Below are 17756 nucleotides of genomic sequence, written 5' to 3'. Positions count from 1 at the left end.
ACTAAAATTAATTAGTGTTGGGGAAATTATTTTTCAGTAAATATTTCATGGTAAATTTAAATCCGTTTTTTAATATTCTTCCGATCATCACACTGACGGATGGTTAGTATAATATAGATCGTTGAAACTCGAAAACATTAAAAATGTTTAATTTTTTTGACCGGTTTATTATAATATATTATATTTGCTGTCTGTACTCTGTGGTTAATGTCAAATAGTTATTAAGATGACATATTGACATGGTATTTCCGTACCAAGTTTAAATAAAAGAAGTTGAGTATATCATTAAGACATTACGACCTTAGCTGGTCTTTAAATAATATTACCTATTACCTATTAATTACCAAATAGTATGCAAATGCAATCAACAAAATATACAATTTTCAACATAAATTGAAATAAATTAAATTGTGTATATGTGGCCTGCTAAAGTAAAAGTACTAACTAGTACCTTTTTTTTTTGTAGTAACTGGCCTAGTGGCTAGTGGCCTATGTTTATCATTGAATAATTTGAATAATTACATAAATTACATTTTTATGAAGCCACCCCGTGTAAAATATAAATTTTTCATTTGGTGACACTGTTGTATGGTTAGTACCACAGAATACCTAAGAAGTTTACCGAGGTAGTTTTTGGTAAACGGTTTGCTAACGTTTCACTTTTCCATGACAATTCACTATTGTTTGATTACATTTATACAATCCATTATTCCTATTTAATTGATGCGTCTGCCACTTACATTGGTCGTTTGCACAATTGCGATTGCCACAAATCACAATTGTACAATTGTACCTACTGACTAGTGACTACAACTGACTACTTAATAGCATTTTCACATTGCAGTATTGCACAATATTTCTGTCGGCTTTTTAGTTTATCTACATTTTTTATTATTTTCGTATAATTTAATTTAGTGAGTTTTCAATCCAAAGAATTCGTTCGAAACGTTGTCCATCAGTAAAATTGAAGTTCATGTGTGGTAGGAAACGCATAACTGAATATAGTGAGACGTAAGTTTTCATTAACGTTTTAGCGTTTAGGTGATGCTGTGATTTATACTAGCCACATCAATTATCTGAACCAAATTATGGTATAACTTAATAATGTGATTTATATACCGTAGTGCACCATGTCAAGAAGCAAGAGCCGTAGTCGCTCTAAGAGCAGAAGTCGCAGCCGTTCGCGCAGCCGTAGGACATCACGCAGCTATTCTAGAAGCCGTTCGGGGTCAAGTCGCAGCCGCAGTCGCAGCAGGAGCAAGACGCCAGTCGATAAACACAGGCTCCATGTCAGAGACATTGGTTAGTACTTAGACTACATTCAGCAGAACTAAATTCATGATTTATTTACATAGTTAAATCCGAACATAATAATATTTATTTATTATACAATAATAAAACAGTTTTAATGAAATAAATGTACCTCACATAACAAAGTTTTAATTAAGTATAGGTACCTAATCATTATAAACTCCAACTCTTAGATAATATTTAATTTTTTTGGTTTATTGGTGCTTTAATGAGTATAAATCAATCAAATTAAGTTTATTGAATTTATTTATATTAATGATATAGGTAGGTAGGTACATTTTATTAAATTGTAGGTATTTTTAAAGTTATGTATGCAAACATATTACTATGTATTGAAAATAATTAAAAAATATATTATTCTAAATTTAAGCTTTACTAAGTAAATTATCTGCCTACGATTACTAACGTCTTCTCCTTGGTATTTCACAAACAAATATCTTCACAAAGACCTAAAAATTCCTACACTTAATCAATTAGCAAAAGCACATTACTCTAAATTTCACTCCAACTTAAACTCTCACAGTAATCCATTAATAAAGCAACTTTCTTCCACCTCACTTCCTGGCAATGTACGCAGAAGACTAAAAAGGCAGTGGCCTAGAGACCTGCTAAAATAATTTAAAAAAAAAACCCACTACATCTAAAATGTTCTCGGTTGGGTGGTGCTGCTGAGTGCCTGCCCCTAAATGCTAATTTCTGTTATTTCATATTATATTAATTATCAAATTTGCCCATTGTGCATAATGTTGTATAGATTGTAAATTACTTAAATATATAAATTTAAAAAAAAAAAAAAAAAACCTAAGTAAATTAATTTATTCCTATGCAACATGAAAATATTTTATATAATATATAATATGATATTTACTAACAAAATCTTCTAGGTTATTTTTTTATTAGATAATGAAATATATTATTGTAAATTTCAGTTAATTACTGATGATGTATTTATTCACTGAATTAGGAAGCAGCATAACGAGACGTGATATTGAAAAAGAGTTTGAACGATATGGTACATTACTTGAAGTATGGATGTCAAGAACCAGACCAAGTTTTGCATTTGTTGTATACAAAAGAGATAAAGATGCAGCCGAAGCACAAAAACGTACTAATGGAATGTAAGTTGTGGGAAATAATATTCAATAATTAATATATTGTTTACATTAAATTATATCTAAATCTTCAGCATAATTATCTATGTTAATAAGTGTATAAAATTAATTATACATGATTTTTCAGTTGCTAAACTTCAAATATGTGGTACAAAATATTTTTATACTCACATTTATTGTCTATTAGTTAGTATAGAAAATGTATTGTTAGCAGTTAGCATTTAGCTGTGTTTAGAGGAAATTGATCAATTATAAAACTTAAAGATAAGAACATTAACTGTGTTTATGTATAAGGTTATTTTTATAGTTTATTTATTTTAGCGCGTTTTGTGATTATAAAATAGCCCAATTTTAAAATGCTCAACTAGATAACAAATTGAATTGATTTAAAAAACCAATATGTACCTTGATTAAGTTTCATATTAGTCCAATTCACTATAATTTTTAAACTAACAAAGATTAAATTGTTAGATATGTCTTATACTTATAAGATGATGATTACAAATGTAGATATTATACTGTCCTCTTAAGATGATGAGATGATTAATTTTACACATGTTTAACATTCTATGTTGTTATACTCAATACAATGTTATTTAAAATTTCAAACTATGGACTAAAATTAATCAACACCAGGCGCGGATTCAGAGGGGGGCTATGGGTGCTCGAGCACCCCCTGTCATCTAGCCACCAACAAAATAAATTTTTATTATAAATTATATAATTTGTTATTTTTCAAAATAAAATTAATAATAATAATAATTTGGGTGCTTTTCTTATCGCCGTCATTACGACAATAATAACTATTATTGTTAATTGTTTTTGAAGTATACTCATGTGAATATAACGACACGCGTCGACGGTGATAAAAGAACCGATAACAATTATTATGAAAAAAAAGTTAGCACTATAATAAAACAAATAGGAAATGGTAATATTTAAATAAATAGTAAGGTGTAACAATTTTTTTTTTTTGAGCACCCCCTGTTAAATTTTTCTGGATCCGCGTCTGATCAACACATTATGCGTTTACTTGTCAGGTTAATTTTTAATATTTTAATTTTAACTTAAAATTTATGTCAGCTCTTTTTTCTCTTTCTTTCCCAGGTAAATTATTTTTATTTTTATAGTTTTTGAATAATTTTAATAGTTAAACCACCCATTACAAAATTCATGGAGAATATTATTTTTAAGAGAATGACAAATAATAATAATAATAAAAAGCGGGTAAGTCATGGATGTCGCTCTGCTGTACAGATGGTTACTGTAATGGATGGAATTAAATTTGAATCCCATGATATTATATAATTGTATACGAATAACGATTCTGAACAGAAACGGTTTATCTGTCTAGGATATAATAAAGATTATTAAAAAATTTCAAATCTTAGATATAAAAGGAAAATTTTTTATGATTTTCTAGCATAAAATAATTTATGAATTATCATGATAATATGTAGGTATGTTGTCAAAATTCAAACTTTGAATGCTTGTAAAAAAAAATTGTGATTATGCATTTCTTTTATTTTTCAACTGCTATTGTAAAAATATGTTAGGAACCTTGTATTAAATTTTCAAATCTTAGATATAAAAAGAAAAACTTTTATGAATTTCTATCTAAGATAATTTGAACATTGCCGTAATTTTTAAGTATTTAGTCAAAACTTGAATTTTAAATGCTTATAAAAAAAATTGTGTCCATGTATTTTTAATATTTTTCAACTGCTATTGTTAAAATGTGTTAGAAATCTTGTATTACATTTTCAAACTTTTCTACCCTACAAATAAATTTTTATCGATATTTAAAGAAATAAAAACCAAAAAAGTTGAAAAATTAAAATGTCAGTAAACAGCTCAAAACAAATCTAAATATTTTGAAAATTTTATCAAATATAGAAAATGCCTACATAAACATTCAGTGAAAATTTCAAGTATCTGCAGTAATTTGTTTTAGAGTTACACCAAAATGAGATAATTGCTAAATGAGAAATCTAGTGAAAATCCAATGTTCTAAGAATTTAAATTTCAAACGCTCTTAAAAATGTAATAATGTCTGGTGGAAATTTTTTTTGCGAAGAAGATTGACAAACTTGTAAGGAATCTTGTATTCAATTTTCAAATCTTAGATTTTTTTTTTTTTTTTATTAAAGTAGAAAAAAATATACAATCTGTATAACATAATACAATAAGTAATTTAGATAATATTTTTACCAGTCTGGAAGGCTTGAGGGAAGGGAGAGTCCATTGACACTACTTCCAATATGAACTTTGGTTAAATTAAATTTTTATTGTACATAATAAGTGTATTTATAATATAATTTTGATTTATTTAGTTAGAAGATCACGTGGCCATTTTCGTTTTAGACGACGGGGAGGGTTGTCAGGTAGGGTTTTAGATGCTAGCTTGGCGACTAGAGGATTAGGATGATTTAGGACATTTTTGTGGAAGTTATTGTAGTTGTACAAAGCTAGTGCAGATATCGTTGGAACGTTGAGATCATGGTGTAGGGATCTGTTACTTACATACCATGGAGCGTTTGTGAGGAGACGAAGGTTTATGGATTGGAAAGCTTGGAATATTTTCAGGTTAGACATTTTTGTAGAGCCCCATAATTGGATACCATACGTCATTGCCGGGCGTATCAATTGTTTATAAATTAACATTTTGTTTTCAAGTGAAATTTTAGAGCGGAGTAGTTGCCTTAGCTTGTGCAGACGGAGATTTAAGGATTTTCGTTTTAATTTTATATGCGTTGCCCAGGTCAGTCTTTTATCTAGATGGAGACCGAGGTACTTGACTGAAGTGCCCATAGGGATTATTTTGTCATTGAGGTAAACGGGGGGAATATTTTTTGGGCTGAGAGTAAAGGTAATATGAGTGGATTTGCTTTCATTTATTTTTATTCTCCATAAGTTAAACCAGTTTTGTAAGTTTGTTAGGTGGTCTTGGAGGTTATTTATGGCAGAGTCTAAGTTATGACTGGATGAGGTTATTGCAGTATCGTCTGCAAAAGTAGCTAAGTTGGTGTTATTTGATTGAGGTAGATCAGCTGTATATATATTGAACAAAGTAGGTGCGAGAATGCTGCCTTGAGGGACGCCTGCTCTTATAGGATGAATATTAGAATACTCTTCCTCACATTGTACTACGAAGGAGCGGTTTGTGAGGAAAGATTTTAAGGTGAGGTATAGTGGAGTGGGTAGAAAGAGAAGTTTATAAAGAAGGCCTTCGTGCCAGACACGATCAAACGCCTGTGCAACGTCGAGAAAAACCCCTGAACAAAAGTTTTTTTGCTCAAGGGAAGAAGCAATGTTGTCAACTATTCTGTGGATTTGATGGAGCGAAGAGTGATTGGTTCTAAAACCGAATTGAGCGTTAGGAATAATATTTTTTCCATTTAAAATTGGAAATCTTAGATTTAAAAAAAAAAAATTTATGAATTTATAGCTTAAAATAATTTGCGAATTATTGTGATTTTTGCGTATTTTGTCAAAATTCAAACTTTGAATATATGAATTTCTTTTATTTTCTACTGCTATTGTAACAATATGTTAAGAGTCTTGTATTAAATTTTCAAGCTTTTCTACCGAACAAATAAATTTTTATCGATATTAATTTAATAAAAACTAATAATGATTGAAAATTGCAAATATAAAATACTTATGAATAATTCAACTTAAGCTTAAAATTGCATGGTGGATAGAATATAATTTTCATGTATTTCATTTGTATTAAAGTTACATAAAAAACCAAAATCGATTTTGTTGTAAATTGATTGTGCGTAAAATTTACCGTTTTACCCTTAATTTTTAGTTTGTTTATCCCGATTATTTAGAAAAATATTAAGAATTTTTTACTTTTGACCCCCCATAAGTCTCAAATAGATTCACTTTCTGATCGAACGAGGTACTAAAGTCAAAAATCGAAGCACTTTTACTGCCCCAAAAAGTGATGACAGATACAAAAAATTAAAAATAATAAACAAAATAAAAACACATTATGGTAAAATCAATACATTCATCGCTCTGCTCAGAATCTAAAATCCAAGGCTGGGCAAGTTAATGATTTTTTTTTAACTCAGTTAAGTTAATATGAGCCAATAACAAAAAGTTAATTTAATTATAGGTTAACTCAGTTAAGTTAGAAATTTATTTATTTTTATTTTATTTAGTTAAAAAAAAAATTAAATTTTTTCTACGTAAACTTTATTATTTTACAAATCCTGAAATCCCAAAACTAAATTTTGGACTATAACTATAGAAACATTTTTATACTTAATACAGCATATTATTGTATTTCATTGAACTTTTCATTTCTAAAAAAAAGAACAATAATTACATATATATAATAACTAATAAGTAATAAATACCAAAAAATAATGAATTGGTTTTTGTTTATTTTTAGTCTTGTTTGATTTTTTCCCGAAATGATGACTTCAGTTGTCACTCGTTGACAACAATAATATGTTAATATTTTATTCATGAAAATGAAATTGACTGAAATAATGAAATGTAAAAAATTAACTTAACTTCTTCCGTAAAATGAAAATCAACTCATTAATTTCAAGTTAATTAAAAAATAAATTTAATAAGTTAATAGTTAAGTTAAGTTAATGAATATCCAAAAGTAACTAGTTAAGAGGACGTTTCACCCGCATGTATTGTCTCCGTCTTACAAGTGCGTAACATTGCAAAAACTGTTTCACACGGGAAACGACCGAGAAAGATACAGTTATAACTAAGTTACAAAATTTTCACCACATAAAGAGGAGAATTTTGTCTGTGCAATATCGTTTTTATTTTTTCAATATCAGAACTACAAAAAAAGTTATTCATGTTTAAAAAACACAAAATTAATGTATTATAAAACAATAAGAATTTTTTTTGTATAAGTTATATTGAAAAAATAAAAACGATATTACACAAACAAAATTCTCCTTTTTATGTGGTGAAAATTTTGTTTCTTAGTTATAACTGTATCTTTCCTGGTTCTTTCCTGCACAAAACAGTTTTTGCAATGTTACGCACTTGTAAGACGGAGAGAACGCATGCGTGTGAAACGTCCTCTTAAGTTAAAAAGTTAAGATGAAATTAACTTTTTAACTTGTTTGCCCAGCCTTTTAAAAATCTAAATATTATCTCAGAATAATTTAATTATCAATTTTTTATGTTGAATGCCAAGTCAAATAGTTATAAAAAATAAAAATAATATTCCATACCCTCAAAAATCATAAAAATAAAAAATTTTAGTTGAGTATGTTTATCCATGTTGCGTGTGGGTCTGAGAGAAATAATTATTGCACTGACATCTTTTTAAGTGGTCCCTTTACACCTGCTGTGTTGTCTCCGTCTTATTTTTAAAATTGTTAATTGTATGTACATCTTGTAAGACTTATAGCTCGCTTCAAAATTATAATATAATAAAAAGCCCATTATTCATGGGCCATGAGGTTATCTAAATAATAATCTTACCTTTGAATTTATAAGAGGCCAATTCACTCTGATTTTTATGTTAACGGAGCTGAATCAAATCTGCTTAGCGTAGAATTTGTTTGTAAGACTTAGACAATACTGCGGGAAAAGCGGGTCCTCTTAAATTATAGTAGAGCATAAATCATTTGTATGAACCAAGAGAGTAGTGGAAATTAAACAACAAAAAACAAATATAAAAAAGCGGTTAAGTAGATGTTGCTCTACTGTACAGCAGGTTACAAGTGAGTGTTACTGTAATAGATGGTATTAAATTTGTATTCAGTGATACAATATTGTGTACAAAATACGATTCTCAGCGGAAATACTTGTCAGTTTAGTACACAAGCACAAAAAAATAAAACAATTATCACCGTAAAATCAATACAATTATTACTCCGCTCAGAATTTAAAACATTTTTATTTAAAATTTAAACACAATTTTTCTTTTTCATTGCTCTTAAGTACTTTTTTTTTGTGCCAAATATTTAATTATTACTAATAATAAGAATTAGATTGTTCATATAATAGAATTATTGATTCCAATACTGAAAATATTTTGCTTTGGAGTTGATCGCATTTTCTTTTGTATCCCTAATAAAATGAGAAAAAATATAACTATTTAAAAAAAGTTTATAAACAAAAATTTGGTGTCCACCATTCCAATGAAAATAATTAGCTACAGTGCTCTCTAAATATACAGGGTAATTTTTTTATCGAAGAACACTCATTATTTAAAAAAGTATTGATTTTTTTCAAAATATTTTTTTACATAGTTTCAGGTTGTTAAAAAACAAACGTTTTTATTAAAAAATTATATTTTTAAATATTTTTTATCCTTATCATTTTTTAAGTTTTTTATTTTACTTTTTTGAATGACAACATAGAGCTTTAATTTCATATTCCAAAGCGAAATATTTTTCTAAGTATTTTGATTCATAAAAATTGAATTTAGGACGAGTAGTTTTTGAGTTATAAGTATTTAAAGTTTAGACAAGTGGAGTAGTGGACAAACATTTTGCGGGGTAACCTCGTACCATTCCACTCTGCCAATCTAAACTTTAAATACTTATAACTCATAAACTACTCGTCCTAAATTTGATTTTTATGAATCAAAATACTTAGAAAAATATTCTGCTTTGGGATATGAAATTAAAACTCTATGTTGTCATTCAAAAAAGTAAAAAACTTAAAAAATGACAAGGATAAAAAAATATTTAAAAATATAATGTTTTAATAAAAATGTTTGTTTTTTAACAACTTGAAACTATGTAAAAAAATATTTTGAAAGAAGTCAATACTTTTTTAAATAATGAGTGTTCTTTGATAAAAAATTACCCTGTATATAAAAAATAGTTTACTCTTAGTACTGATTTTAGTGAATTTAAAAGTATACTTATATGCTGTAAAAGTGACAAATTTGTTCTCTTAATAGTCTTAATAATAACTAATTATAGATAATAAGTATGTAATAATATGTACCTATATCATATTATGAATATTTTTCTAAATAATTGGTTAATGTTTCATCCTATGTGTTTGTATACAGGGAGTTGTATGGAAGCTTCTTAACTGTTAGTTTTGCAAAAACACGTGGACTCAGTCGCAGGTCATCAAGAAACAACAGCTACCGTGATTCACTTAGATGCTACTCTTGCAATCGGGTAGGACACTTCTCACGTTCCTGTAAAGAAGTCAACTATGGTTACAGACGTTAAGGTAATTATGTTCAATGATTAGTAAATACATTTTTCTTTGGAAATATATTAATTCTTATTTATGATGTGTATTTCTCTTATTCTAACTTTATATTGATGTATAACTAATGAATATCAATTAACTTATACAATAATACATAATCAATTATTTTAGTTTCGCTAAAATTTAAAATAAGAAATTAAGAAACGATCAGGCATTGGTTAATCAGTAAAATAGTTAAAATATAATTTATATTATATTTTCATATTTTCTAGGTGTTGTAATACTTGATAAATTAATCAATGATATTGAGATTTATTTTGTAAATAATATTATAATATAATATTTTATTGGTGTTGGTTCATTTTATTATAGAGGTGTTAAACTATTATTGCTTGCAGTTTATTTAACAGTTTTTAATTTATATATATACTTAAATATGTTTAAAATGTGTAAATTATTTAAAGTTATATTAGTTTTTATACCTACAATAGTCTCTTTTATAATATCAATAATTTAAGTTTAGTTGTATTTTTAAATACCAAGTATGCAATCATTTAATGAGTTGAATTTATGCTTGAATTCAACTTTTTAAAAATTATTATGAGGTACACAAAATTTATTTTAATTTTAATTGAGCAAATACATTTTTAAGTATATTATTTTTTATCAGTTAACATGCTGTTTAGTTATTGCTAACGGGGTGTAACCGGTCTATTTAACTTATGCTATAACTTTGTATCTATTAAATATTTTTAAGTTTTTTTTTTTTTTTTTTTTTTTTTGTAATGATTTTAAAGTTCTGTGCTATAATTTGTAGATGTTGTATTTTATTTTATTCTTTTGCAACTAAAATTAAATAATTTTAATTTTGTATTAAATTTTTTTCTTATAATCTAAGATAGCTTTTTTTTAAATAAGTATTTAAAAGCAATTTTAGCGTTTAAAACTATTAACTTGGTTACATCATTGATTTTTAAACAATTTTTAAAATTTGTTAAAATTCTAATTTTTTTGTTTATCTGTGTTTTATTATCATTAAAAGTTTAATTAATCAATTACTATATGTTTATATGATGGCGTTAAATGCTCCCACTATGTAGTTTAAAAATTTAAAACCGTTTTAACGTCATCATGTAAACATGGTAAATTATAAATACATATATTTTATTATTAATCATGTGATGCATACCACTACCATTAGTCAAATAGACCAGTTATACTCTGTATATAATATGCCATAAAAATTATTGGATTGTTAATTTTAAATATTATCATATGAAACAAAATCAGTAAAAAAAGGAATAACAACTAAATAATGAAGTTGAAGTAAAGGTAGAGTGTTATACTTGGTTTAAAACCTTATACATTAATTATTTTTTAGCGAAATATTAAATACAGACATGTGGCTTTATATTTAACTTTTGCCTTTTATGTGTAATATCATATTATAGTATATAGATACCTAGTTAATAAACTAGATATATTTTTAAATTTTGAAAATGATATGTAATGCAATAATTTACATAGTTTAGATGAAATCTATTATGTAAATAAATCATCAAAATTTATTTTTTAATTTTAAACTTCTTAACAAAGTGGTTCTTTTATCAAAGAACATTCATTATTTTATAATGTTTTTGAATAACTAAACACAATTTGTATTTCTTATTTTAAATTAGAATATTGATTGAAGTGATTTGTGATGTGAAATCATATTAGGATGAGTAGTTTATGAGTTAATATTAAGTATATAAATGTTGGTTCACTACTCTATATAAACTTTAAATATTTATAGCTAATAAGTATCCAACTATTGCTTGGATTATTAAATAAAAAATATATGTCCTCATAGATACACAACAGTAAAAAGCTTATAAAATTATTAAAATGTATAAAATATAATAAAGAGTATTATTTAAAAAAAAGTAATAAATGTATGATAAATTTTTTCAAAAATGTTTTAGATAAAGATAGTCATATACAGTAGTCATTCGATAATTTGAAAAACTACATAAATCGAACTTATCGATAGTTTTAAATATCTGTCGGTAAGACTCACACCTACAATTCAAATTTTTTTCCTGAATCTATAATTTGAATTTCCTTAAATATGAATATATGTAAGTTCATATGTACAATCTATTATTAGAAATGAAACTAATAATGATGGTGATTAAAATATATTATCATATTTTACTTACCTAATCTAGATAATTTTCACCTCTCTTTAATTTGAATTAGTGTATTTTCCCCTGATTTATTTGAACACTCAGGAAGTCGAAAACCTCTATAAATTGAATTTTTAGCTCGGTCCCCTTAATTTTGAATTATCGAATGACTACTGTATTATAATCATCTTATATATTCTATTAATGAATAGTGAATTAATTTATTATTATTGTTATTTAGTGTAACTAGTGTATTATTTATATCTGTGATGTTATACGAATTACTATCAATTATGTTACTTGCTTTGAAGAATATCTTATTCTTATTGCTGCTTTTCTAACACTTAAACTCTAACTCTCTTACTAAAATTTTATTTTTTTAAATATGAAGAAAAAGACAATTTCTATTGTTAAAATAATTATATTATGAGCTATTTTATAGTTCAAGTTGAAAAGTTATTTATGTTTCAGACAGTTCAAATTGTGTTTAAAAAAAAAAAGTATAACATTGTTTATTTCCAATTTTATTTACTAATGAACTAAAAATTATTTTTTAACTCAATAAATTTTGCTTTAAACACTTCTCAAACAAAATGTATATTTCTACAATATGAAAACATATTTTTTTTCTTGAAAGTAGCTATTTTGTTATAAATATTATGGCATGTGATTTTATTCTAAAATAGTAGTATTGACAGTAATTATTTTGAAGTTGATATTTTAGTATTAGACAAATAATTTAAAAAAAGATTATATCTCTTTGACTCTTTATATTTCCTTTTATATTTAATTTTAAAATTTTGACCAATACAAATAACTGATTAGTAATACTCTCTTGACTTGAATATCATATTGCATTTTACACATGTTCATAGTTTTAATATATAAAATAAGATGTTTTTTTTTAAATTTCAAGTTCAATTTACTTAAAGGCAAACAATTCATTTGTAATATATAATTGTTATATACATTTACCATTTTAAAAATTTATTTTTTAATAAAATTGTGTAAAATATCTACCACCCACAAATATAATAAAGTATAAAATTCTTCTATATTCTTCCTGAACTCTCCAATTTATATTTTTCTGTAAATAAACATCAGATTATTTTTTATTGGACTAATTATTAGCAAATAACATCTGTAACTTAATTTAACGTAAAATTTAAAAAAAAGTAATATAAAAAAAATTTTTTTTGTAATTATTTTTATCCTTTTGATATCTGATTTAATTTTATCCATATAAAATAGTTTGAATTTTATATTCATATAGGAGGAATGTGAGTTGTTATGGTTAAATGAACTTAATTGGGGCGTCATTTGCCAATGATGATGATGGTGTTGTTGATATTGATGGTGTTGATTTGATGGTGTTGATTTGATGGTGGTCATGACACCAGTATGTTCCTCATTGTTGGCACAACATGATGGTGTGGTAGATTTTTATACAGGGCGAGCTCATCAAACGCCGTCCAATTTGTCAAAACTGTAATATGGTAGGTATAAGGTGTGTATTTAATCAGTGAAATGGAAAGTCTAGGATGTATAATTTTTTTATTTGACCTGTTCTATAATTTATGTTGTATTAATTTGTACTGGTAATAGCCTATGTCTCAAACAATTAATGCATGCTAAGAAAACAATAAATATTTGATTTTTCTTTTAAATGTTTAACTATTTGTTGTATCCAGATAACAAATGTATTATTTATTTATTTAATATGTATATATACATATAATATATATTATTTATATTTTCATAAAATATGATCAATATTGAACATTTAAAATATTATTACATACATATCATATATAATATGTATATATGTATATATATATATATATATATATATATATGTCTATATATGTATATGTACACTGTAAAGGATATTCTCTGAAGACAAATGAATTTGAAGTGGTGTGGTAATGAAAACTATATTATCATAGCAATACAAAATTACTATGTTTTCATAGGATATACTGTATAATGTACTGTATTGTATGTATTTATGATGAATATTAAAAACATATAAAAGAAAAAAAGTTATTTAAGGTATTTCTTCAATTTAAATACTACAGTATATGATTTTACAATAGACTTTAATATTTTTATTATTTTCACACTATATAATAATTGAATTTTAATTACAAAATGTATTTATGTTTATACAGGTGCTGCTGACTCGACATCACCTACGAAAAGGATTATTTGTTTATAATATTGAATAATATTCTCACATCAGTTTTGAACGATAGTAGTTTATATTTTTATTTTCATGAGCCAGAACTTATATATTGGTTATTATGTATCACTTAATTGATTTTGTTTGCTTATTTCAACCTGGATTTTTTTAAAATATTATTACACCTACTTAAATGAATTCAATTTATAGGTATGTTATGAAAATAAATCTTTTTTTATAGTTGAAATATTTTTTTATATTTTACCCACTTAAATAAATTAAAATAATTTATTGTCATTACTTAAAATTTATATACACTAACTAAAACAGCATCCTTCTTTACAATTGTAATTAATTTACTATTGATTTTATTTAAACAACAATAATTTCTCCAATGAATATATTGGTTTTACAATGGTATATTTATATGTATGTGTTTATTATTCTTTTAGTCTTTTGGATCAGCAAAAATGCTTAAATCTTCAACTTTGATAGTAGTTTTTGGTAGCAAATCTTATTAAGTTTGTACATTAGATTTATAACACAAATTTTCTGCACTTTTCAAAATAGTCTAGAAAAAACAAATGATAAAATTTTTTTTTATCTATGTAGTTAAAAAGATTGAAAATAAAATACAAGATTCTTCATAAATTTAAACTAAAAATATATATTTTGCTCATAGTTTTAATTGATATTTAAACAAAAAATAATTATTTTAGTTATTTTGTTGTAAATCAAATTTTGTCAATGTTGGGTTTATAAGTTAATAAATAATAATAGTTTTGATAAAATTATAAACATTTATCCCTAATATTTGATAATTCAACTTAATGTTCTTTGTTCTTCATAAGTAGTTCATATTTTAACAGAAAAATAAGTGGGTTAGTGAATGTCTGTAGTACAGTAGGTTTCAAGTCAGTTACCTACTGTAATAGATGGTATTAAATTTGATTTCAATGATATAATATCATTGTATATGAAAAAACGGTTGTGAGTGAAGACGGTTTGTCAGTCATGGATGTTTTATACTATATTAATTATATTGTTATTATTAAAATAGATATTAAAAAAGAATTTAGGTAGCTATGAAATAAATCTCAAATTAATCAAATCAGATTCATTATGTACCTGGCTCATTCATACAACATACTAAAAAGTTATGGTATAAGTCAGTAACAACATTAACTATTAAAAATTAAAATTAGGATATAAAGTATACTCTAGAAATTTCAAGTGTCCACTATGAATAATTTTTTTTAACTATAACATTATAACTAAAATTGTATTAATTGTATTAAGTATTCAAGCTTTTTGACCTAACGAATAAAATTTTATTGACATTAAAAAAAAAAAAAATGTCTATAAATAACTTATAAATATTTGAGATGTTTTGAAAATTTTATCAAGTTTAGGAAATACCAATATAAACATTCAGAGAAAATTTCAAAATTCTACAGTCACTCATTTTTTATTAACTAAATAATAATATCAGTACAAGAGAAATCGAGTGAATATCGAATGTAAAAATTTGAAATTCAAACGCACATAAAAATTTAATTTGACTTTTTGTAGACAATTTATTATTATTTCGAATTGGTATTTGACGCTAAAACTGATCAAAGTGGAATATTTATTATACATGTAGCATGTAGCTATAATAGCATTGATTTTAAAGTATAATTATATTATATTATTATCAAGTATAAAGTATTTATAATCAATGCTAATAGCCATGTCGGCACTTAATACATATATTTATAATATTACATACGTTTTTAATTTTATTCAGAACATTATTAGGTACCTATATGGTATATACTAAATTCAGGTATATAGGTGATAAGTACCTATCAAAAATATGTATCATGATTAATGACATATTAACCGACTACAGAGTGATAGACTGATAGCATTAATTATAGAATAGATTTTATAATCAATGGTGATAGCTACTTCCCCTCAATTATTCTAAAAAATTGCAGTTATTATTTTTAATTTTTAGAGTGTTTTAATATGCATGAAGTCTGATGAAAATATTTTCAAATTCTTGATATTTTTTTACATTACTTCAGGAGTGACCTGTGGAGGTACTTGCTTCTGTTTTTCAAATAAGAACCCCCCTTTACTGCAAATTAATTATTAATAATTTTTTGAAAATGTAGATAGATATTCAAAAATTCAAAATATGAACTAGAAGTTTTCGAGATATTTAACTTTTAATTTCTAAATTCTAAGCCTAAATTCATTTAAATTTTGAATTAGGTACCTACATCAAAATTTTCAAAAAAAAATATTTACTAAATAATTTAAAGTAAAGAAGGGGTTTTCATTTCAAAAACAGAAGTTTGTGTCAGCACAAGAAATTCCTTAAGTAGTAAACACAAATTCAAGAATTTAAATTAATTAATTCTTAAGAGAAAATATGTTGCTATGTGATCATGCTTGATGAATCACTCTGTATATTAATTAAGTATTACCGGTACATCATCTTATAACCATCCATAGAACTCATAAGGGTTAACACCTATCAAAATGTTATATTATAAATTAGAATTTATGTGTTTCATAAGTAGTCTGTATTCATCTGTTTGCTTCATGGTAGATCTAAATATCAGAATAAAAAAAGGAAGGCTAGCCTTAAACATGAACCTATAATAGCATCATGGGCGCCCATTGGGGGGGGGGCAAGATAGTGCACTTGCCCCCCTCTGGACAAAAAATAATATAAATGGGTTGTGTATGATGAGCATTCATCATGAAAGAGTGAACATAAACAAGGATATTTTCATTCAGGATGTCATTAATATGTTTGGAATAAAACGAAGACATTTGAATTTCTTATTTACCGATACGGAATAATATATTAGAATATTAGATTATTTTATTTGATTTTCTATTTTTTTTCTATATTAATTAAAATGTTTTTTAATCAACTGTACCTATATATATATTTATTGGTAGATAATAGATGTGTAGGTGTAAGTACTTAATATATATATATATATATATATATTATATAGTAGTTACTCGATAATTTGGAATTTAGGGGACCGAGCTAAAAATTCGAGTTACTGAGTGGTCGAATAATCGGTGAAGAAATTAATTCGAATTAAAGATAGGTGAGAAATTGTATGTAACCTAACCTGTTTCACTGTCGCGATCATTTTTTTTTTTTGTCAACGATCTATAAACACGTATACTTTACGGAACTCATTCCGACTGACTACGTTTTTTATTCGATTTCAACAACTGTTTGTTTTGGTAAAACGGTACGATTAAAGTTTAGGTTAAGTAGGTAAAGTAGGTACTATAATTATTATATATTTTAATTGTTGTCGTTATTAGTTTCATTGCAAGTACGTAAAGTAAAATAGATTGTACATAATCTTTATACATATAATCGTGAAATTCGAATTATTAAAGTTATTGGTTCTGGAAAAAAATTCTAATTGTAGAGTGTATTCCACCGACAGACATTTTGAATTATCGAGGAGTTCAGAATACATGTATTTACTTTTACAATTATAGGTTTTCCAGGGTACTAAGCGTTTCTGTTCAGTTTATGGAGTACCCGCTATTATCGAGTGACTTCTGTTATATGAAAACGTCAACGCATATTGATACGTCTGTACGTGTTTATATCTGCTTACTTTAGGTATATAGTCACTGGTATGACTTAACGCGATAACTGTCAGATATCTTTCGAAAATAAGCAGCCAAGCAGGAACCTATAAACTGCAGGTCTATAGCTAGCCATTGTAACTAACCGGTTGTACACAAACGTGGCAAACAAAGTTTTGAAAGAGCTTATGG

The 17756-nt window shown here is 25.6% G+C and overlaps 1 protein-coding gene across 3 annotated transcripts; it reads left to right on the top strand.

The window, feature by feature from the left end:
* Positions 1 to 725: 725 nt before the first annotated feature.
* LOC107161893 (uncharacterized) lies at positions 726 to 14190 on the top strand. Of its 3 annotated transcripts, none has more exons than XR_016190394.1 (6): positions 726 to 1011; positions 1125 to 1302; positions 2276 to 2429; positions 9442 to 9611; positions 13035 to 13257; positions 13933 to 14190. XR_016190394.1 is itself a non-coding variant. In XM_089220323.1 (5 exons), the coding sequence occupies exons 2-4, from the start codon at positions 1131 to 1133 to the stop codon at positions 9608 to 9610; spliced, it is 495 nt and encodes a 164-aa protein (XP_089076449.1). In that variant the 5' UTR covers positions 729 to 1011; positions 1125 to 1130; the 3' UTR covers position 9611; positions 13933 to 14190. The 3 variants fall into 3 exon arrangements, 1 of the variants encoding a protein (XP_089076449.1); XR_016190395.1 differs by having other exon boundaries at positions 13035 to 13268; XM_089220323.1 differs by lacking the exon at positions 13035 to 13257 and having other exon boundaries at positions 729 to 1011.
* The last annotated feature ends 3566 nt before the right edge of the window (positions 14191 to 17756 follow it).

This window comes from Diuraphis noxia, unplaced genomic scaffold (assembly GCF_037042655.1).
Source record: "Diuraphis noxia isolate RWA-SAM2 unplaced genomic scaffold, SU_Dnox_SAM2 contig0002, whole genome shotgun sequence".
In the NCBI taxonomy this organism is placed as follows: Eukaryota; Metazoa; Arthropoda; class Insecta; order Hemiptera; family Aphididae; genus Diuraphis; species Diuraphis noxia.
The sequence above is the reverse complement of the archived record's forward strand: the minus strand, read 5'-3'. Positions and strand labels throughout refer to the sequence as shown.